We start from the raw sequence: 22,394 nt of genomic DNA, 5'->3' as shown, positions 1-22,394 counted from the left end.
GTACAGGTTTTTTTTGTTTTTTTTTTTTCTGAAGGAGCCTCCCCAACAGATCACACAGTCCCCTGAGTGACTGAGGTGTGTTGCATCAATAGGTCATCTGGCTAGCTGGGAGGATCCTTCTGGACGAGCTTGTTTCCAACTGTGTCCTGGTGCAGAGGTCACGATGCCATAACGGTGAGGTCATCTAGAGCTGCAGGTATCAGTTCTTTTTCTCTGTCTGGTCCAAGAGAATGACACAGCAGGGGCGGCAAGGACTCAGCAGTCAGCCAAGTTTTACTGAAGTCATACACACAGCAAAAGACACACACTCCCTGCCAGTGGAGAAGGGATTCAGAAATCCAGCCTAAAGGTGGGCTTGAGTCTTTTCGTGGTATAGGGTGGATCTCCATCCCCTTAGTTCTGATTGGTCAATTTAAACGAACAGGAGGGAGCTGATAACCCATACTGTTATGAAAACTGAGTTACGTCTGGGCAGGTCTAAGAGAGAAAGGAAACCCTGCTGGCGGGGGTGGGGGTAGGGCGGTAGGGGTGGTGTTGAACTGCTGGCTTTTGCTTTTAGTGAAGCACCTGCTCTGTTTGCCATCTTGTCTACCTATAGGGCTTCTTTGCCAACCTGTCAGGAGAAGCTATCATTCATTGATCTCAGTGGGTCCTATTTTGGCTTTCCTTTCTTTTTGTTCCTCCATGATTTTTATTTTTATTTTTTCCTTTTAAGTATCTTTTTTCATCATGCAGCCCAAGGTGGACTCAAACACGCTACATAGCCAAGGCTGGCCTTGACTCCCAAGCCTCTCCCAAGTACTGGGATTACAGTGTGAGACACCATGCCCAACTCTATTGTTGTTGTTGTTGTTGTTATTATTATTAGAGACGAGTTGAATTCTCAGAAATCCTTCTAAGCCTCCCAAGTCGCTGCGATTAAAAGTGTATGCCACTAAGACTGTTTTTTTCTTCTTCTTCATTTTTCTGTGTGAGTCCACGGAAAAAGCCTAGCACAGCAGCCATGCCCTTGCGGTTCAAGAAGGGCCAAACCACATTGTTGCAGGGCTCTACTTCCATCTTCTACACCGCCGGTGCCCTCAGCCCTGCTCAGCGCATCCTCAGAGACAGCCTGCTCAGGCCTCTCTTTACTATGGAGACAAACCAGCCAGCACTGGATGCTTGCGGCTGGTGAAGACAAGGTGGCTTGGAGCTTCGCGCCCGCTAGTCAGAGAGCCAATGCCAGCCGGACCAAGGCGCTGCCCCTATGAGCGAGCTTCGTGCCCGTTAGTTAGATGGCCAAAAAGAGCGGGGCGACCGGCAAGCCGGCTGTCAGCTGTCACTCTAGCTCCAGGCTCGAACGTGTTTCCTCTAAGGTCGGACCAGACCTTTATCGGTCAGGGCGGGGCTAATCACACTCCGCCCACAGCGGGAGGCGGCCGGGTCGGGGCCGAGATGCTACCTGCGCCGCGGTCGCTAGGTAAGCGGCCTGGACCAGGGGAGGCTGAGCTCCCGTTAATCAGCGAGCCAATCAGAGTGGAACAAGCCGAACCCGCGACCTCGCCTCGAGGCCAAGCGTATTTCCGCTCTCATTGGACGAGTCCCCTGCCAATCACATCAGGAGCCAGTGAAATCTCGGCCGATAGCAAGAAGCGCCTGGTTCCGATTTGCGGCTTAGGGTCCACGCGGTGGTGGCTGATCGAGGTCGGCGCCTGGAGATCGCCTCCCCTTGGCCAAACCCTCGAGCAAGCCGGCGTCGCGCGCGCTCGTCCGTCAGCGAGCCAATCAGAGCTGGGCAGGCCAGCGGCCACTTCGGCTTCAGGCCGAGCTGTTTGCTCTGTGATTGGACGAGCCTCCCGACAATCAAGGCGGAGCTAGCGGAGGCTCGGCCAATAGCAGGAGGCGGCCAGGTCAGACCAACGACTAACTGTAGGCGCGGTGGTCGTTAGACGGTTGGAGGGCAGCGCACGACGTCCTGCCTGCTGCTGCGCGCTGGCCCTCGGCGTCGGGCGCCCGGCGGCGTCCCGTCTCGTCATGTCAGGCGCTGCTTGGCTTTAGTTCTCCAGGCCTCCGCCCACCCGCCTACCCGAAGCCGCGCCCACCGCCCAGAGCCAGAGGGATGGTGGTAGTCACCGGGCGGGAGCCAGACAGCCGTCACTCGGACGGTGCCATGTCCAGCTCCGAAGCCGAGGACGACTTCCTGGAGCCGGCCACTCCGACGGCCACGCAAGCGGGGCACGGGCTGCCCCTGCTGCCCCAGGAGGTACCTGGACCGAGCGATGGAGGGGGGAAGGGAGGACTGGTGCGTTTAGAACTGACCTTGGGAGGTGAGCCTCCAAAGGAGCTGCCCACCACTGATGCCACTGGTGCACGAAGTGTGTCCTCCCTGCCCGGGGTCACCTACACCCCGTGTGCCTCCTTCCTATAATCAGTAGCTACCAGGATGTCCAGTTCCATTCCTGTATCCTATCTCCCCTTTATCAGCTAGAGGAGGACTCGGGACTTTTCAACACATAGCACGTTCCATACAATCCAAAAGGAGGCCCAGGGTTGCCCAGGTGTATTCTCCAGCAGTCCAGACAGTGGTGTAGGAAGCTGTGCTCAGATAACCTACATGGTGCCTTGGTATGATTTGGGGAAAGGACACACCCGCGCGGAGCGACCTCTCCCATCCAGTTGCTTTCATGCAGTGAACAATCTGCATCACCACACGGGGCAATTTCATTTAGATGGACAGAAATGAGTGGTAGAGCATTGGGGGCAAAGAAAACAGCACGAACAAGGACGTAAACGCGATAAATTCGGGAACTAGCATGGGGCACTGAAGGCTTGAACTCTAGAGCAGAGATGGTGGGATTGGCCTGCTCAGTCATCTGCTACTGTGCTGTGGCACACGGTGACTTCGTTAGTAGTCCTTCATGTGTGTGATACTTTGCACCTGCAATGACTCTCGAGACAAGCAGGCAGATGGGTACAGAAGTGGAGACTTCAGCCCACAGAGTTGTCTGAAGGGGCCGGCTGGGTGAGGCTCTCAGGCAGCAGCAGCCAGTATTGCATTCCGGTTAGGAGCCCCGAATTGCCCACATCGTGGGAAACTTGTGAAAATAAGCAAAATTTTAGACATAACTGCAGTCAGGGAAAAGAGCCAATAGAGATACAGTGGAGTTTTTTTTTTTTTTGCGTGTGTGTGTGCACTGTCATTGGATAAAAGATGTGGTATGAAGGAAAGGGCGCGACTCTCCAGACTGCGGGCCAGGTGTTCAGTCCCAGCTTCCTATGAATCACATCCCTCCATGCAATACTGAGACCCTCTTCAGTGTTTTCTCTCACATATGGTTCAAAGAAGTGGATGAGTATGAACTCCCTCTAACACAGACTCCGGAAGTGCAAAGCGTTGTACCAAGACGACACTTGAGTCTTGGCACACATGCAGAGTGGGTTTAGAGTTTCTGTAGAAAAGTAGAAGGCATTTTGCACTGTGAGGGTTGAAATTTGCTGGGCATGGTGGTGTACACCTTGAATCCCCACACTCCAGAGGTAAAGGCAGATGGATTTTTGTGAGTTCTAGGACAGTGAGGACTACATAGTGAGACTGTCTCAAAAAAAAAAAAAAAGAGTTGAGTTCATACTTAGAATTGTACATCCTGTGTGTTTCATTAATTGATTTTGTGAATTTCAGTTTTTACTATAAGGCAGGTCTCAAGTATGTAAGTTTTATTTCATCACTTGCATTCTTTCTTTTTATGAGACAGGGCCTCTCTATGCAGCACCATGATTAGCCTATCTCACTTTGTAGACCAGGCTGGCCTCAAAGAGATTATCCTTCCTCTGCATCCCAAGAGTCAGGATTAAAGGTTTGCACTACCATGCCTAGCTGTGCCCTTCTTCTTCTTCTTCTTCTTCTTCTTCTTCTTCTTCTTCTTCTTCTTCTTCTTCTTCTTCTTCTTCTTCTTCTCCTCCTCCTCCTCCTCCTCCTCCTCTTCCTCCTCCTCCTCCTCCTCCTCCTCCTTTTCTTCTTTTTTTTTTGCAAAGGACTTGTGAAAACTGGGGGAAAGGACTTTCACCATAGCTAGAGTGATGTCATCACATTGAAAAATAAGAGTTATGCTGGGATAAAATTTTAGTTGATTTGGAGGCAGTCTATGGGAAAGTTAGATCGGAAACAGTTCTTTCATATATAGTTTAGAGAAAATAGAACATTGAAATTTTTTTTTTTAAATTCTCAAGCATTTCAGTAAGGGACCCTTGTGAGGGTCCCACAGCTAACCTTTACCGTCATTTTCCTGTCGTCACTTAGCCCTTGCCATGCAAACCTTAGGGGACTTAGAACCAATAAGTCACTCTGGTTTGAGAGGAGAGGAGTGGAGTGCAGTGGATGATGAGGATGGGGATGCTGAGAGAGAGAAGCTCAGCTGTAGATGCCCTGCGTAGCATGTGAGGTCTCTGGGTAAGAAAGGGATGAGGACCGGATGCCTCGGACCATTGGAACACAGCTGGTCCCTAGTAACCACCGGCAAGCACACAACACAGTCTCTGCACATTTAGGATGCGCATTAGGATGCCTGGTGTCTGGTAAAATGGGTTGACAGAGGAAAAAGATTGCCATTGCATTGTTCAGGTGCTGTAACAGAGGAGAGCATGGCATGCAGGGAAGACATAAAGGAGGACTAGATACAGAATTCTGTCCTGGGGACCTGTGAGGGAGGACAGAGCAGTAGTGGCTTCGGAACCTCAGAGAATAAACCGGCTGCCAGTTGACCTCGTGCCTTGGTGTGAATTAGAAAAGGGCACACACCTGGTTTGGTAGGCGATGCTCATCCAGGTGCTTGCACGGTGAACAGCCTATACCACCACATTTGGCAAGTTCATTGGCTGGCTGGACAGGAGGAGGCTAGTAAGAGCGTTTGTGGCCAAGGAGATGGCATGGATAAGGACATCGGGATGATACGTTCAGGAAGGGGAGGAGGATGAAGGCGGAGCAGTGTGGGGTTGTACTGAAGAGGGACCTGGTGTCAGAGCGGTCAGATGGAATGAGCAGGACTCCAGAGAAGAGGAGAGACGGGGAAAAGAGAGTATTCAGATGGTCCCCAAGTTTGGGGTGAATGAGTGGTGTGACATTAACGAGCCTAGGCAGACTGCTATGCAGGAGCCTGGCTCTCATTACCTTTGCCAGTCTGAAAGCTGTGCGGGTTCCTTTCCAGTTTCCTGAGGTCGTCCCCCTTAACATTGGAGGGGCTCACTTTACCACACGCCTGTCTACCCTGCGGCGCTATGAAGACACCATGTTGGCTGCCATGTTCAGCGGGCGACATTACATCCCTACAGACTCTGAGGGCCGGTACTTCATTGACCGAGATGGCACGCACTTTGGGTATGTCTCTTCCACTGCAATCAGCTCCATAATCATAGCAAGCAAGTAGCCTGGGATTCGGTCTTGAGTATTGCCGTATTCTGTGGTACCAGAGGAGATAGCCTGGTAGTGGGATTTAATAAATGTTCTTATTGACTTAGACTAAAACAGTTGCTTTGCCAGAGGGAGTGAAGAAAGCAAGAGAAAAACATTTTTTTTAAAGATTTATTTATTATCTATACAGTGTTCTGCCTGTATGTATGCCTGCAGGGCAGAAGAGGGCACTAGATCTCATTACAGATGGTTGTGAGCCACCATGTGGTTGTTGGGAATGGAACTCAAGACCTCTGAAAGAGCAGCCAGTGCTTTAACTACTTTTTTCCCTTTTTTTTTTTTTGTTTTATTTTGTTTTGTTTTGTTTTTTTGTTTTTCGAGACAGGGTTTCTCTGTGGTTTTGGAGCCTGTCCTAGAACTAGCTCTTGTAGACCAGGCTGGTCTCGAACTCACAGAGATCCGCCTGCCTCTGCCTCCCAAGTGCTGGGATTAAAGGCGTGCGCCACCACCGCCCGGCCAGTGCTTTAACTCCTGAGACATCTCTCCAGCTTTGAGGGAAAAAAAATTAAAATATTTGGAGACAGGGTTTTTCTGTGTAGCCCTGGCTGTCCTGAAACTCACTCTGTGGACCAGGCTAGCCTTGAACTCGGAGATCCGTCTGCCTCCCAAGTGCTAGAATTAAAGGCATGAGCTACCGCTGCCTAGACAATAAATTCTAATACTGGCAGGATTTTATGGAACTTTTCCCATCTCATTCAGTTTGAGACTTGGGGAGTTATCTCTATGGAGAAGAATGCATTTGAAGTCAGAGAATGTCAAAAAGCATCTTGGAGAACACCTGTACATTAAGATTCTGGGGCTCATTAATACCATGCAAGTTGGGTATGCGACACTCAGCTATAATCCCAGCTCTTGAGAGGTGTAAACAGAAAGATTGCAAGTTGTTTCTAGGGCAGCTTGGGTTATATAAGGAGACCCTTAACACTCCCAACAAACAACACCTACCGCAACACGGAGGAGGCCTGGTCTCTACCAGTCGTTCTGAGGCTTGCAGTGGCTCAAAACAAAAAGGATGAAGGGAAGGCTGGTGCCGGATTGCTACCCCTTTGTCTTGCTAAGAAACCCTTAAAAAGCAAACTTGTGTTGTTCCTGAGATTTTAACAACACACACACACACACACATACACACCACAATCTCAATGTATTTGATATATATAGTCTAAAGAAATGCATGTGTGATTTATACACCTTCCTATGAAAACACTTTGGCAAACCTTATAAAGAATGTCTCAACTTCATTGCTTTTGTTTGTTTTTTGAGACAGGGTCTCTGTGTAGCTTTGGTGCCTGTCCTGGAACTCTCCACGTGGATCAGGCTGGCCTTGAACTCACAGAGATGCCCCTGCCTCTGCCTCCCAACTGCTGGGATTAAAGGCATGCGCCACCACCGCCCGGCTCATTGCGGTTGTGTTTTATTTATTTATTTATTTATTTATTTATTTATTTATTTTTTAAGATTTATTTATTTATTATGTATACAGTGTTCTGCCTGTGTGCATACCTGCACCCCAGAAGAGGGCACCAGATCTCATTCCAGATGGCTGTGAGCCACCATGTGGTTGCTGGGAATTGAACTCAGGACCTCCGGAAGAACAGTCCATGCTCTTAACCGCTGAGCCATCTCTCCAGCCCCTGCGGTTTTGTTTTAAGATTTATTTTTTTTTTTTATGCATGTGTCTCTCTTGTGTGTATCGGATACCCTCAGAGGACAGAGTAGGATGTTGGATCCCCTAGAACTGGAGTCACAAACAGTCGTGAGCTGCCATTGTGGCTGGTAAGGACTGAACTTGGGTTTTCTGGAAGAACAGCAAGTGCTCTTAACATCTCAGCCATATATTTCCTTGTTGATATGAGAAATAATTGTAGCTGTCTGGTGGACTTGTCAGAGAGGGTTAAGTAAAGAGCCTGTATGTGGCCTCAGCTAGGTCACATCTTCAGAACACAGGGCTGAAGTCCTCTGCTCCTTTGGTCTAGCTGTAGAGATGACTAGAGGATTTGCCTTTGACCTTGAACCAATGGCAGGAAAGTGGAAACTCTTCAACTGATCTATACATCTTTGTGTTGACCTCCAGGAAGGTCTGCCTACAAGGGCCATTTTTGTCCTTAGAAAGGAGCCTCTGGCCGAATTCTTTGTTTTGCAGTGTCTGGTTCTCCCCAGTGGGCTATCAGCTGCCTCTGGTGGTGAGGAAACAAAGTGTCACATCACCCTGTAACTATAAAAAGATTTTTGTTTGCAGGCATTTGGGGAGGAAAGTGCTGGCCCCAGCTGGCAGCTCTTAGCTGGGCTTGGCCCAGGGTTCTGTTTGTCAGAGTGCATAAGGGTTTATTGACGATCCCAGAGGACTGAATTTCAGGGGGTGGGAGTGGCTAGAGAGATGCTCAGAGGTTGTGTACACTGCTCTTGCAGGGGACCTGAGTTCAGGCCCCAGCATCCATGTCCGGTGGCTTGAGTTTCCTGGGGTCTGGGCACCTTTACCCTTCCTTATCAGGGTGCCTGCACTCCGTACCCACATCCATTCCCACACACCAGACAGTGAAAAATAATAAAAATCTTTAAAAAGGGGCTGTGGGAAGGAAGAACAGGATCCAAATTAAGGCTTATATGCCAGTGCCCTGTTGGCCTCGGCTAGAAAGTGGCCAAAATATAACAGAAAGCAAGATGTAGGCATTGATGCATGGGTTGCTGGACTCCAGTAGTCTGGCTTATCAGCAGGAGATGGAGGTTCTTCAAAGGTTCACAGTATGAGGCCAGGGTATTAGGAAGGGTACACACACCTTTGCTGGCAGAGTTCATGCATCAACACTACCATCATGGGGACTGCTTGGGCCTCGGGGGAGTCCTTCCTTGTGTGGACAGCACTTTGGTTTGGCTGCTTCTAATGAAGTCAGGACCTTTGTTGCAGGCTCAGAGTCAGTTGTGTCCAGAACTGAGCCTTTGCCAGCTGTGGCTCCTTCAACAAATGTCTTCCATAACCTCTTAGGTCCCAGCCAGGCCCCATTTATGGACAGGAACTAAGAGAGACCCTGCCCTGGAATGTCATTAAAAGGATCAAATGGGTGGCATGTGATTAGTGACTAGTGCAGATTAATAGTTGGTGTTAAGCTGGGCGGTGGTGTTGACACCTTTAATCCCAGCACTCAGGAAGCAGAGGCAGGAAAATCTCTTGAGTTTGAGGCCAGCCTGGTCTATAGAGTGGTTTCCAGGTCAGCCAGGGCTATAGAGGGAGACCCTGTATTGAAAAAACAAAACAAAAAAACAAATAATGATGTTAGCTCTTGTCACATTATAATTCAGATTAACTATTGATGTAACAGACTTATTTAAGTGTTTCCTTACTGTCTTCCATAACCACTGGCAATAGGCCTGACTAATGTTACTCTCAGCACTAGCTAGAGAGTCTGAAGACGATCAGAAGGACTGAATATACCAGGCAGTGCTGGTGACAATTGTAAACCCAGCACTAGGGAGGCAGAGGCAGGCGGATCTCTGTGAAGTCGAGGTCATCTTGGTCTACAAAGCAAGTTCCAGGATAGCCAGGATAGTTACACAGAGAAACCCTGTCTCAAAAAAACAAAAACAAAAAACCAAAACAAACAAAAGGACTGAATATGTACTTTAAGAAACTACATATGGTTGGGTGGTGGTGGCACACGTCTTTAATTCCAGCACTCAGGAGGCAGAGGCTCAAGGCCAGCCTGGTCTACAAGAGCTAGTTCCAGGACAGCCACAGAGCTACACAGAGAAACCCTATCTAAGAAACTATATATGACTTTCCTTAGTTTTAAAACCAATTAATTCCCATGTTGTTAGGTATTTTGTCTTCTCCATAGAGCTACAGAATAACTAATGGTGAGGATGTGGGACAAGGAGAGTTTGTTGTTAGCACTGGGCGTGTAAAGCTCCAGTTACTCTACCACACCTGCACTTATGTTATGAGTGAGCTTTTTGTTGTTGCTCAAAAGACAGGTTTTCTCACTGTAGCCTAGAACTCATTCTGTAGACCAGGCTGGCCTCAAACTCAAGGGGATCCTCCTGCCTCTTGCCTCCCAAGTGCCGGGATTAAAGGTGTGCACCACCACAATCCTGTGAGGTACTTTTCTTATTTTCTTTCATCTTGTACGTGATGACACCCAAGGCACACAAAGGCCAAGTTCACGTACCAAAGTTATACAGCTGACAATGTGGCCCAGATTCTTCTCCAGCCACCTTGACAGCCCCACCCACCCACCTCCCACCCCCATGATCCTTATCTCCTTCTCACCCTTTTTCCTGCACAGAGATGTGCTGAACTTTCTGCGCTCAGGGGATCTGCCACCCCGGGAGCATGTGCGAGCTGTGCACAAAGAGGCCCAGTACTACGCCATTGGGCCCCTCTTGGAGCAGCTGGAGAACATGCAGCCACTGAAGGGCGAGAAAGTGCGCCAGGCCTTTCTGGGGCTCATGCCCTATTACAAAGGTGAGGGGTCAGCTGTCCTACACACCTGGGAAAAGGGATTGCAAGGCATCTTTCAACTCCCAGGCCTTTCCCAAAAGTGGGTGGGTTCAGAATTCATTCAGATTAGGAGAAAATGTTCCCCTCTTTCAGTAATGCTGGGACTTTTCAAGTTTGGGAAGGACATCTCCCGTACACTCCCGCAGTCCTCTCCGGACAGCCAGCAGATAGATAACATTTCAAGAGGATAGCCCTCACCCCGTGTGGGGTTCCTAGCTTTGGAATACCATGGGCCTTGTTGAAGTGTGCCCTTGCTGAGCCCATGGAGTCCCCTCATGAAATCAGCCTCTTCCCTCTGCATCTTGTCACTGGGTGTCTGTCCCTTTTTGTTTGCCTGTATCTCTCTTTCCCCCTCCTACTCCACCCTGCCCCTTGACGGCTGTTGTGTTAAACTCTATAGACCATTTGGAGCGGATTGTGGAGATTGCCCGGCTGCGCGCAGTACAGCGGAAGGCCCGCTTTGCCAAGCTCAAAGTCTGTGTCTTCAAGGAAGAGATGCCCATCACCCCCTATGAGTGTCCCCTCCTCAACTCTCTTCGCTTTGAGCGGAGTGAGAGTGATGGACAGCTCTTTGAGCACCACTGTGAAGTAGATGTGTCTTTTGGGCCCTGGGAGGCAGTGGCTGATGTATATGACCTGTTACACTGTCTGGTCACGGACCTCTCAGCCCAAGGCCTCACAGTGGATCACCAGTGCATCGGGGTGTGTGACAAGCACCTTGTCAACCACTACTATTGCAAACGCCCCATCTATGAGTTCAAAATCACGTGGTGGTGAGTACCAGTAGCCGAGTCCCATGAAAGAGGTGTCCATCCTCTCGGGCGGCTCTGGGAATCTGATCCCCAGAGGAGCTGCTGACTGTCCCCGAACCTCCTGAGGTGAGGACAGTGTGCTGAGGCACAGATGCAAAGGCTCGGGTGCTGCCGCAGCCCCCCTGGCTCGTCTACCTTGGGGACTCAATCTGCACTCACCCCATCTTTTCCTCGAGGCATGGCATCTTCACTGGAGGCCACAGGATTTAGTGGGGATATCATCGGAAGTCCGGAGAGGTTTGATACTTTCTTGACACCTTGCAAGAGAGCGTCTGCCCATTTTAGAGCCATGTTGCTGATGAAGGTGTCAATCACTTCCTCACCCTGTTTGAACATTCCTGTGCTCAGTGTGTCAGTCAGAATAAGGAGTGTGATAGGGGATTTACCCAAGTGTCCACCCTGTAGCCCTGGCCAAAGAAGAAAGAGTCCTTTTCTCCCCAATGTGCTCCTTGCTCTTCCAGTGACTCTAGTACCTTGTCTTAGGATGTGGAAACATATGTCCCGCACTTCCAGAACATGCCTGTCACCTTCTCTTTGAGATTAACCACAGCTGCCAAAGCCATGTACCAGTTGGGCCTTAGAAAAACCACAATGTTTACAGCCGTGCCCCGGGGCTTTGGCTTTACATTCTTTGCAGAGTTATACTCTTCATAGGACTGGAAGGTTTCAAAGGTTCTCTCCAAAGATTCCCCAAGTTAGGCAGACAGGGAGTCTAGGAACTCTTAACATGTAGCATCCCTCCAGAGGCCAAGATCACAGCTTGCTGCCAAGTCTTGTGTTAGGATCCAGTGTGGTGAACCTCTTTGGCACGGACACTCTCTTTCTCTGGAAGCTACTGTTTGGGCTTGAGGGAGAGGAAAGTAAGTCCCAGGTGGAGGCACGGCCATCCCAGGAGCTGAAGATGATTGTAGTAAATGTGCGTGTTCTACTTCCTGCTTCAAAAAGAGAAAACAGTCCACAATAATTTCTTGCTCAGTGGTCAGGGTGCAGCATGTAGCCCCCAAAGAGAAGTGTAGCTCTCTTCCGAGATCATTACATGTCCACACTGCACAATGGGTTCTATGTAATCATAGGTATCCTTGACCGTTTCTGGATAGTATTTTTTTTAATTAAACTTTAAAAAAAAAAAAAAATATATATATATATATATATATATATATATGGAATTGGCAGCACCCCAATATTAGTCCTGTAAAGTCAGAGTGGTCCAATCAGACACTTGGGGGTTAGAGGCATCCATGTGCCTCAGAGGACTAGAAGGCCAAGCCCTGGGCTCTGAGCTGGACTTCTTGGTGCAGGTGGAGGGGGTGACTTTCCGAGGCTCCTGGGAGAACACATGGTTTTGACCTTGTGCTTCACTCTGAGTGTAACAGAGGTAGAGGCTGAGGTCCAAGAGGGAGGGAGCAGCAGCCGTCTTCCAGGAGGAGTTCTCTCTGTAGTCCTCAGCAAACAATAGGATCTTCTGGGGTGATGAAGCCCCTGCTTGGCTCTTAGCCCAACACCGTGGCTCTGGCCTTGTCTTAGCAAAGAAGTTCTTTGTTTAAATAGGTTTTATTTTTATTTTGTGGACAGGGTCTCATGTAGCCCAGATTGGCCTCAAATTAGCTAAGGACACCCTTATACTCTTGACCTTCCTGCCTCTACCTCCAAAGCTCTGGGGGACATAGGCATGTCCCCCACACCTGGCTCTTGTGTTCATTTTTTTCTTAATAACATAAACAGAGTTTGCAGAGTAGCCAGCTGTCTGCATTACAACATACTACTCATGCTTAACTCACTCAGAATATACAAATTTAACTTTAAACCATTAGCTTCATGACCAAAACAGAGCAAGAAACATATTTGAAACTGGTTTTCTGTCCCTGAGGTTGCAAAATTATCCCTGAGAAATGGACTCACCTTGTAAGACCAATTAATATGGAGGTAGTTAAGTTCCTTTTGTGGGAATTTATGAATAATCAATACAATATACACAAGTCGTGACTGCAGGTCAAGGTCAGACCATAAAGGCATTTGCCCATCCATGGTGATGGTCCCATCTGTCCCAAAGTGCCACCCCTCCTGATTGTTTATTGGAGCAGTGGCCCCTATTAGGCTTGTTGGGAACTGGAGAATGGCTCCATTCGAAGTGGGGAAATCCTTGGTTCTACCAGTTCGCCTGTGGGGAAACAGTTGCCCCACCCAGAGGCCTTCATTGGCCATTATGCTCTGGTACTCCTGTTCCATTTTACTGATCTGCTCAGTTGTCAAGTTGGGTGTTATTGAGGGAGCACCAGTTGGGGACTTTAGTGGTATTTCTAAAGGATCTACTTGGGGTGATTGAGATGTTTCCTTGTCAATGTCCAAAGAAGGATAGACTGGGGGAGGTGGTGGCTCAATGAAGTAGGAATGGGTCCAACGCTGCCCGGGTTCAGGGATCGCAGCGAGGTTTTCCCTGGTTAAAGCAGGTGGAAGCTTTTGCCCTGAAGCATCTGGGCTTTCCTGCAACCCCGAGGTTGTTGCCGTTGTCTCATAGGAAAAGCCTGATCTTGGGGTGTCTGCTGACTAGTGTTTACTGAGTCGTTTTGGTAGCTTCTTTCTTCAGGTTGCTTAGTCTCATCAACTGGGCTCTTGTGTGACCAGTGAGGTCCAACCAGAAAATCAGGAGTGGCAATGAGTGAGCCATAGTCTTCTTCATATTCATCATCTGAGCTTGTATCCAAGATCTGAGAAGAGGGATCCTGGTCTTGCATATCGCTGCCATGGGTTATTATTGGATCTTTACCTCCTGCAGCTAAATCATCCAGGTGTTGGAGGCCTCGCTCCCGGGCACTGGTTTCCTGATCATCTGGGCCCCTAGTAGAGGTATTCGAAGGGGCGGGCTGCTGGGGTGCTGACATAGAAGAGCGTTGGGCTCCCTTCATTTGCAGTGTGAACCAAAGCTGCAAGTTGTTGGATTTTTTTCCCCCTCTTTGCTGCAAGCGCCATCTCTGCCTTGATGTCCAATGTCGTGGTTTTGGGGTTTTGGTTTTTTTTTTTTTGTATGGAAGTCCACCAGGATTCCCTGTTCAGCATGATCAAGGTCTAGTTGGTCTATCTCTTGCTCTTCAGCATGCTTCTTTGGGCGTCTCTCAGCCTCACTGGCAGCTTCCCAGAGTTGCTGGTATTGTTCTCCAACAGTAACACCCACTAGAGTGCCCGGTGCAACAGCTGACAACTGGGGAAACGGTCCGTGTTCCAGGCTGTTGACTCCTCAGAGGTTGAGACTCCGTGCAGACGGAGCATATTCTTGGCCAGCTCCTGCAGTGCAAGCTTGAAACTGTCAACCTCTGCTTGAACCATTACTGTCCAGACAAGAGTAGAGAGTGATCTGATTGCCTTCTTTGCGGAAGATGTGGTCTAAAACAGTCGTAACTGTCAAGAGACCTGAGCGTCTTCCTTGGGCTACCGGATTGGAAATACTGATAGCAGAATCATGCCCAGCTTCCACGTTGGTTCCTTGATGGGTCAACATGAATTTGAAGGTAAAGCTGGCCCACATGATCCCAGAGATCATCATCATGAACCCGGGAGTGTTCCAACCCTGGGGATGTTGTGTTAGGCCCTGCTCAGCATGAATGGGTATTTGGCACTGAACTTTTTCCAGGCATGCCCTCTCACCTACAACTAGCTTCGGTAAAAAACAGGCTACAGAAAGAAAGAAATTGCCCTACTTTCCAATGTTCATTATGGTTGTTGGCAAGAGCTAAGAGGGCTTGTTGTGTTCAGCTGCCAAGCTCTGTGTCAAGACAAAATTCAGTCAAGTTGCTGGTTGTCTTATTTTCGAAGATGTGGAAAAGCAGTCTGTGTCGTTCAAGTAATGTCTGGCTGCCCTTTGCTCAAAATTCCCCAAGTTTCCTTCTTAGGGATACTGGGTGCACAAAGTCAACAGGCAGCTGTCCAATAAGTCCCCTAATTCAACCCCCAGCCTGTTTAGCGTGGATTATCTGTAGGCATAGTTCAGTGGGTTCTGGGGCCCGGTGTGAAGGATTCCACTGGTTGTGTCCTGAAGTTGAATATGCTATGCAGCTCGAAGTCCTCTTGGGTTGGAGAATGAGAAGTGGGATCTGCCCCCAAATGGTTTCGATTTTGCCGTGTCAAGGATGCATCTTAAACCTGACTGGAAATGAAAGTCGGAACACTAGTGCAGTCAGTGTTAATGCCAGTGCTCGATGGATTGAAGAACTGAATCGTCCCATTTTTAAACTGTTAGTGAAGCACACTGTTGAGGATGATGTACAGATCAGCAGAGAGCTGACAATTGAGCGAGGGACTTCTAGTAACTAGGCCTGGGACCCTTTCTCTTCCTGCTGTAGAATCCTTCAGTGGTTGGAAATTTAGAGTCCACAAATATAAGACAGAGGGAAAACTGATCTGCTCAAAACCAGGCCCAGACTGATTGCTTAATACAAAGATGCTGGGGAAAGACATTGTCTCTGTACTTCCTGGAGAGAGTTTCTCCGTCTCCTTTTTTATTCTCAGGATGATAGGTTTTGTACTGTTATGGCAAGAGAATGTTCCAGGCCACTGGAGCAGACAGAGGAGGGGCACTAGATAACCAGCTCAGAATTCCCTCCCCTCCCCTTTCAATTCCTTTACTATTTTTTTTTAAATAGTTGACTTGATGTTTGCAATATTAGGGCAGACCGTATGCCGAATCTTCTTGTGTGTATGTGTTTTTTTAAATAACAAAACCCTTTTTAAGCCAGTGACTTCTGTACTTTCTTGCAGCACAGAAACTTTTCTTTGTACTATAAAGTATACTATAATTTTCCCTTGACTAGTGAAATATGAAATAAAGCAATATATATTGGGATCTGGGGTGTGGTTTCATAAGAGAACACACCTACCTACTATGCACAAGGCCCTAGGTTCCCTTCTCAGCACCACAAAAAATAAAAAAAGGAAAAGAAAAAAAAAAAGACAAGCATCATGTCAAACTGTATCTTTGCTATTTGGGGCTCTACACTCACTTTCTACTCTCTTGGAGCTTTTCTTAAACGGAATAAAAGAATTCATCAGCCTATTCTGGCCGTCTCTAACGAGAAGCTGAGCTCATTCCGAAATACGCTATTGTATGTGATGGCTGCGGATGGCTTCCAAATGAAGGGGTCGTGTCTGTGGAAATTACTTCCATCTGTCCGTTTCTTTCCAGTTGCAATTGCTTAGACCCAGACCAAAAGATTTGCAAGGAAAGCTTTTCCTTGATCCACAGGAAGTCCGTTCTCAAAATGATTTATGCGCCGTGTCAATGCCTCTCGCGGTGTGAGTGTGACCAGTTGTTGCTGAAGCAGATCCAAGTGCCTAGCCTTGAGCTTCCCTCCTGTTTGACTCTGGGCACTTTTTCTCCTGGGTGACATGCTCACTGGTTGGGACAGTGAGAGATTTGATAGCGGCACATGGTGCAACGTTAGAGTCGAGGCAGAGAAGACTGAGGGAGAGCCACATTGAAACAATATTCCAAGGTGTGTGTGTGTGGGTTGGGGGGGGGTTCATTGTTACTGATCTAATAAAGGAACCATCACCATCCATAACCTTTGTCTGTGTGTGTTCACCTGGCTGCCCAGTACTTCCAACACTGAAAGCCAACAATACTCTGGACCCTCCTGTTCATTTCTCTTGGGGTTTGGGCTGTTTGGGAACTAACTGCCTGAGCTCTGTGTCTTGGGCTGATCAAGTTCTGAGTTGCTCCCTGGAGGACTACCACACACCTGCAATAAAGAGCCAGCGGGGAGCGGGGTAGGGGGGAGGTGTGTGATGCTGGGCTGAGTCCTGAGACAGACGTCACCCAGCACACCTTTCCACGATGGAATGTCAAGTGTCCTTCTGCATAGTTTTAAACCATATTTGATTGTAATATAAACAGTTAAGCTCTCTCTCGGGCTTCGGTGCAGGCTCTTGCCTGGAGGGGATGCCCGTTATTCTTAAGGGAGCCTTCCCTTATCTAAAGGCAAGATGTTGGGAACTGGGATGGAAGAGACATTTGGGGGGGCAATTTTGGGGAAAAATATGTGTCTGTAGTGGGGAGGGTTAGATTGGGAATGTGGGAACAGATTGGGTGTCGGAACAGACATGGCCTTCTGAGTGTGGGAGGTCAGCTGGATCCATTGTCTTCATTTGCATAATTTTGTTTTTGGGTACTGACTATAACACTTCCTGTGTTCAATAGCACACCTGTTTGTGACTACTCTTGCATATAGAGCCTCGGTTCCGTTGGATGACATTAAAATCAAGAACTGGGTGCTGTGCCTTGCTTTACTGACTGAGGTCGTCTCCGCTTTGCCAGCAAATGTCTTGACCACTGCTTTAGATCTGGTGTTTGGGGATGCCACAATAAAATAATAAACACCAGTGCTGGACTTCTGGGCTAACAAAGTCGAGGGGAAGTCACCCCAAGAAGGCCCCTATGGGAACTCAGACAGGAGCGTGCCCACGCCAGCACAAGCACTGCTCAGTCTCTGTTGAAAGTGCCCAGGGGAGAACGCTCTGTCCAATCACCACCACTTTTTCAAGGGAGAAATAGTGGCTCGAAGCATGTATGAGCCTCAGTGTTTAAGTCCAAGACCCCCGAGGAAGTGAGTGGAATTTGTTTTCCCTGAGAGCAGAGTGTGGCACTTCCCTGGCTAACCTCATCAGGACACTCCTTGGAATCATTTCCTGGATTAACCATGCAGATGAGTTCTGAAGTCTCTAGGGATACACAACTGTCTAGTACAATGGTTCTCAACTTGTGGGTCACGACCCCTTGGGGGAGTCAAACAACGCTTTCACAGGGATCATGCGTGTATCAGATATTGGCATTACGATTCATAATAAAATCACAGGAAGTAGCAATATGGTTAGGGATCACAACATGAACTGTACTAAAGGGTTGGAGCATTGGGAAGATTGAGAACCACTAATCTCTTTGCTTCCCTCAAATCTCTGATTGGTCCATCTGTTAACCAAAGCTGTGCCTCACCCTTGCTGAGGGTTTTCCCTGGCCTGCTAGTGATGTGACATCTTAACCACTTTAAATGGGCTTCCCGGTGAACCCACAGAGCAGAGCCAGGCTCCCTCGTGCAGATCAGTAGCTGCCTCTGGGGCCTAAGCACGGAACCTTGAAAGGCACATACGACAGCTTCTTTGATACAGGAACCCGTGGGAATTTTACATCATGCAAACTAATTCCACTCACCTCCCAGTCCCTCCATATCCTCCCACCCCCTGCAGTGCCTCCGCCAATTAAAACACACACACACACACCCCTCTTTGCTCCATCTTTTCCACATTTCGAACACCTCTTTATTCATCCTATTGGCATTGGGAGCCAAGGTGTATCACACAGTATGTATTCTCTTTTGCTCAGTCAGCTTTACTTGGTATGGTTCAAGGCCTCTGAAAACCCTGACTCTTAATTGAAGGAGATCTTAAGCTCAGAACATTAAAGGACCCCTCAATTTATAGCCATTTTTTAATTTTTCTCTTTCTCTTTTGAAGCATGGAGCTTAATATGGCCTTAACCTTGGAATTCCACTGCTTCGGCCTCCCGAGTCCTGGGGTCACTTGTGGGTCCCACCTTGACATTGATTGTCCTTGTGACTGAGATAAGTGTCTAAGGTAGAGGAAGGCCTTGCTCCTGGGACAGTGAGGTCAGGATGACCTCCTTGTTTAGTGATGGCGTGCTGGTTGGACCCTGGGTCTGGGAAAGCCTGCGCTAGTGGAACTGCAGCCTTCTGGAGCTAACTGCACACACACACTGGTCATTTCACATGTGAGGGGCTATCTCAGGATACCTGTGGGGTTGGAAGAGCCGAGCTCCATACTCAGTTGCTCCAGGTCTGGCTTCGGCTCGTGGCCTTAGACCCAGGCTTTCTACCCTCCTGTGTGGACCTCTGGCTTAGTGGAGGTGTCTTGACTGAATTTACCTACCAGTTCATTTTTGGTTTGTCGTATTTACAGCAGCCCCCTTCACTTCTTTGTAGCCTGTCATGTTCTTTCTCTCGTTCTCCCCACCTCCCTCCTTTTCCTTCTTCCTATTTCCCTTCTCTATGTCCCTGCTTGATAGGTGTTTTGTTTGAGAAAGGAGCTTCCTGTGGAGCCCAGGCCAACCTCACACTCGCAACAATCCCCCTGCCTCTGCCTTCTAAGTGCTAGAATGACAGACGCGTGCCACCTTCCTCTCATGTGACCTTGAAACGAAGCCCACAGGTGAGAAGGAAGTGGATGAAGGTTGTTAACCTGAGCAGCTGCTTCTCCCCCAGTCACTTTGGAAGGCTCTTATTCTCTGGTGACTTAACATGCCTCATTTCTGCTTCAGTGAAGACCTGCTTCTAAAGTCTAGGAAACAGACAGTGCTACTGTAGAAGTCATACATTGGGGGTACCCACTCGATCCAGTAGCCTCTGTACTTCCTCTTCCAAAATCTCACACTCCCCAACATAAAATCACAGCCAGAGTAGCCTTTGGCTTGGGGCGGCTTAACGACTGAATGGCAAAGATTTCTGCCCGAACATAGTTGTTCAGAAAAAGCATCCAAAGATCTTGGGATCCCGCTGTATCAACTTCCTGTTCTGCAAAAACGACCAGGGGTGGGGGCTGGAGAGATGGCTCAGCGGTTAAGAGCATTGCCTGCTCTTCCAAAGGTCCTGAGTTCAATTCCCAGCAATCACATGGTGGCTCACAACCATCTGTAATGAGATCTGGTGCCCTCTTCTGGCCTTCAGGCATACACACAGAAAGAATATTGCATACATAATAAATAAATAAAATAAATTAAAAAAAAAAAAAACCGACCAGGGGTGGAGCACATCGTGCTCTCCTAGAGGATGTCGGGCAGATCACAACCACCTGTGACTCTAGCTTCAGGGGATCTGATCTTGGGTACTGGCCTCTCCGGGCCCCTGCATTCACATGCACATGCCCACACTCAAATAGATGAATGAATGAATGAATGAATGAATGAATACAAAAATATAAAAACTACTAGAGATAATTCATAGAAAAGGTTGATTTTGAGCCTGTGGTGGAGGAAAGCCATTCACTACATGGTTGGGAAGGAGAAGAGATCAGGACCTTAGAATCTGTCTTGAGGGAGCTAAAACGGCGGTTCTCAACCTGTGGGTCTCAACCCCTTTGAGGGTAAATGACCCTTTCACAGGGATTGCCCAAGACCAGAGGAAAACACAGATACGATTCATAACAGTACAAAACACAATTCCTAACACATTACGATTCAAAACACATTGCGAGTCATAATAGTAGCAAAATTACAGTTATGAAGTAGCAACAAGGGGGAGGGCCACCATACCTTGAGGAACTGCACTACAGGGTCACAGAGTTAAGAAGGCTGAGAACCTAAAGCCCCTTGGTAGGCCCTACCTCTGAAAGGCTCTATTACCGCTCAATAGTGCCAAGCTGGAGACAGGGTCTCGTGTCTCCTAGCTAGCTTTGAACCCGTGGGATCGAACACTCTTCTTGCTCCAGCCTTTAGAGACAGTGAGATTGTGACTGCATGCCACATACCCGGCCAGGGACCAGGCCTGCCTCCAGCCGTCACTAAAAGACACCTAAGGTCCAAGGCGTATCATTAAAAATCTTCTCCCACCTGTCACCAAGCGGAAACCGGGCATTTGTGTGCCAAAGGAAAATCCAGCCAACTATGTGAAAGACTCAGAACCATCCAGAAATACTCCATGCCTCAAGGGTGGAAACTGGAAGGAGATTCTGTGCAAATTTTCTAGAGTGTTCTGCCTTCCACGATATGATTTACCCTTCCACAGAGCATGACTTAGAGGAGTCTCCTGCTTTGTTGGACTCCTCTAAGTTAGAGCCTGTGGTTTGATTTTGAGTTTGGGTTTTGTCTTAGTTTTGAGCTGTTCTCCCGTAGCCTCGCCTGGCCTCAGACTTGCTGTATAGCCAAGGGTGACTTCGAGCTCCGAATATTCCTGCTTCCATATTCCAGGCAAGTAGGTGTCACTACACCTTCCTCTATCTTGTATTTATTTTTGTTGATACAGGTTCACATTCCCTGACTGGCTTGGAACTCATGGCGATCCTCCTGCTTCAACCTTCTGAAGGCTGGAATTACAGTTATGAGCCTGTTTTTAGACAGGGTCTCATGTATCCCAGGTGGGGCTGAAGCTCACTGGGTAGCCAAGGATGATCAGTAACTCCTATTCTTTTGTGGGCGGTGGTGGTGCACACCTTTAAAAGGCAGGTGGATCTCTGTGACTTCGAGGCCAGCCTGGTCTACAGAGCGTGTTCTAGGACAGCCAGGACTGTTACACAGAGAAACCTGTCTCAAAAAAAGGACATAGCCCCCTCCAAAAAAAAAAAAAAAAAAGCAAACCTCCTAATCTCCCACCTCTGCTTCCTTTCTGGATTACAGACATGAACCGTGAACCACCTTCCTAGTTTATACAGTGCTGGGGACAGAACACGTGGCTTCCTTGTCGCAGCCGCAGCCTTCTCCCTACCTCAAACTTCTCTTTTTGTGAGGCCTTTCATGTAGCCTAGGCTAGCCTCACAAGTAGCTGGGGTTGCAGGCATGTGCCACCACACACATCCAGACCCCGATGCCGTTGTGTTTTGCTTTGACTTCATTTACTGGGTGCGGTGGGGAACACTTGCAACACAGCACGTGGGGATCAGGGGCAGCCTGAAGACAGCATGTTGGGGTTCTCAGGAGGACCCTCTCACTGGCCCTGCTGCAATTTCTTAAATAAACTTGTGCATTCCATGTATGCATGTGAAGCAGCGTTCTCAGCACTGAGGATTATACAAAATCAGTTAGCTCTGAAACGCTGCTGGAGATGCTCGAATATTCAGCTAACATTTAGTTCTTTGTTCATCTTACTAGAAGGCAAATTTGCCTTCGTCTTTTATAAATGATGGTAAAATTGTATATCTGCACCAAAGGATTACCCTAAAATAAATTCTTTAATGATTTATTTTCAGGAAGTGTTTGACTTGTGTACCTATTTCACATACCCGTATGCCCAGTCATATAAAATGTCAAGGCCTATCCTTAGGGGTCAGGACTGTAACGAAGTTTAAGCCTTACCTAGAGTTGGGTTATAGGTCAAAGGAAAAATTCCTTTCTCCCTCCAAACTGAGGCCCAGTTCTTGTTGGAGAAGTCACGGCCATGGCTTACAAAGTGACAGAGAAGTCCCTGGATGCTTGCGTGGTTGGGGAGAGCACTTCGGATAGAACCACGGGAGAAGCGTGCTGGCTAACTGCGCTGTTGCTGGACCCTGCTTTTCCACGAAGGCAAACAAATGCCCGAACTCTTCCGTGGCTCACCAGCGCCCACTACCGACAAAGAGGAATATCACTTTTGCAAAAATCGAAAGGTCTCCCGTTTGTTTCTATTGCCCTCTCCTAGAAAAGGCAATGACAGGTGAGTTTGCTGCCGAGAGACAACCCGTTGATAAACTATCACATTTCTGTGTTGACTGACCCTGCTTTATAATCTTGTCTAGGCTGCTTTCCTCGGCTTTGAATATTACTACTTTCATGTCTTCGTGGGCGCTCTTTACCCCTCTCTGCCGCACCTTCATCAGTTTCCCCAATCTCAGGTGGCACCGTCCACCACAGCCAGCAAATCCCTGGCAGTCACCATTCACTTACACACAGCCCATTGCGGAG

General features: G+C 48.3%; 1 protein-coding gene across 1 annotated transcript; it reads left to right on the top strand.

Annotated features, from left to right (window-relative positions):
* The first annotated feature begins 1,912 nt into the window (after positions 1-1,912).
* Kctd7 (potassium channel tetramerization domain containing 7) lies at positions 1,913-16,973 on the top strand. Its single transcript, XM_057765038.1, has 4 exons — positions 1,913-2,242; positions 5,181-5,350; positions 9,721-9,899; positions 10,336-16,973. Exons 1-4 carry the CDS (start codon positions 2,099-2,101, stop codon positions 10,710-10,712), a joined length of 870 nt encoding a protein of 289 aa, XP_057621021.1. The 5' UTR covers positions 1,913-2,098; the 3' UTR covers positions 10,713-16,973.
* The last annotated feature ends 5,421 nt before the right edge of the window (positions 16,974-22,394 follow it).

The sequence above is a fragment of the Chionomys nivalis genome, chromosome 3 (assembly GCF_950005125.1).
Source record: "Chionomys nivalis chromosome 3, mChiNiv1.1, whole genome shotgun sequence".
Classification (NCBI taxonomy): domain Eukaryota; kingdom Metazoa; phylum Chordata; class Mammalia; order Rodentia; family Cricetidae; genus Chionomys; species Chionomys nivalis.
Note: the sequence above shows the minus strand (reverse complement) of the source record. Positions and strands in the feature narration are given on the sequence as shown.

What these genes read in the sequence shown, in the direction of transcription:
- Kctd7 (XM_057765038.1), top strand. Translation starts at nt 2,099, where the DNA reads ATGGTGGTAGTCACCGGGCGGGAGCCAGACAGCCGTCACTCGGACGGT. An exon ending in TGCCCCTGCTGCCCCAGGAG is followed by an intron (nt 2,243 to 5,180) that starts GTACCTGGACCG and finishes GTTCCTTTCCAG; the next exon opens with TTTCCTGAGGTCGTCCCCCT. An exon ending in CGAGATGGCACGCACTTTGG is followed by an intron (nt 5,351 to 9,720) that starts GTATGTCTCTTC and finishes TTTCCTGCACAG; the next exon opens with AGATGTGCTGAACTTTCTGC.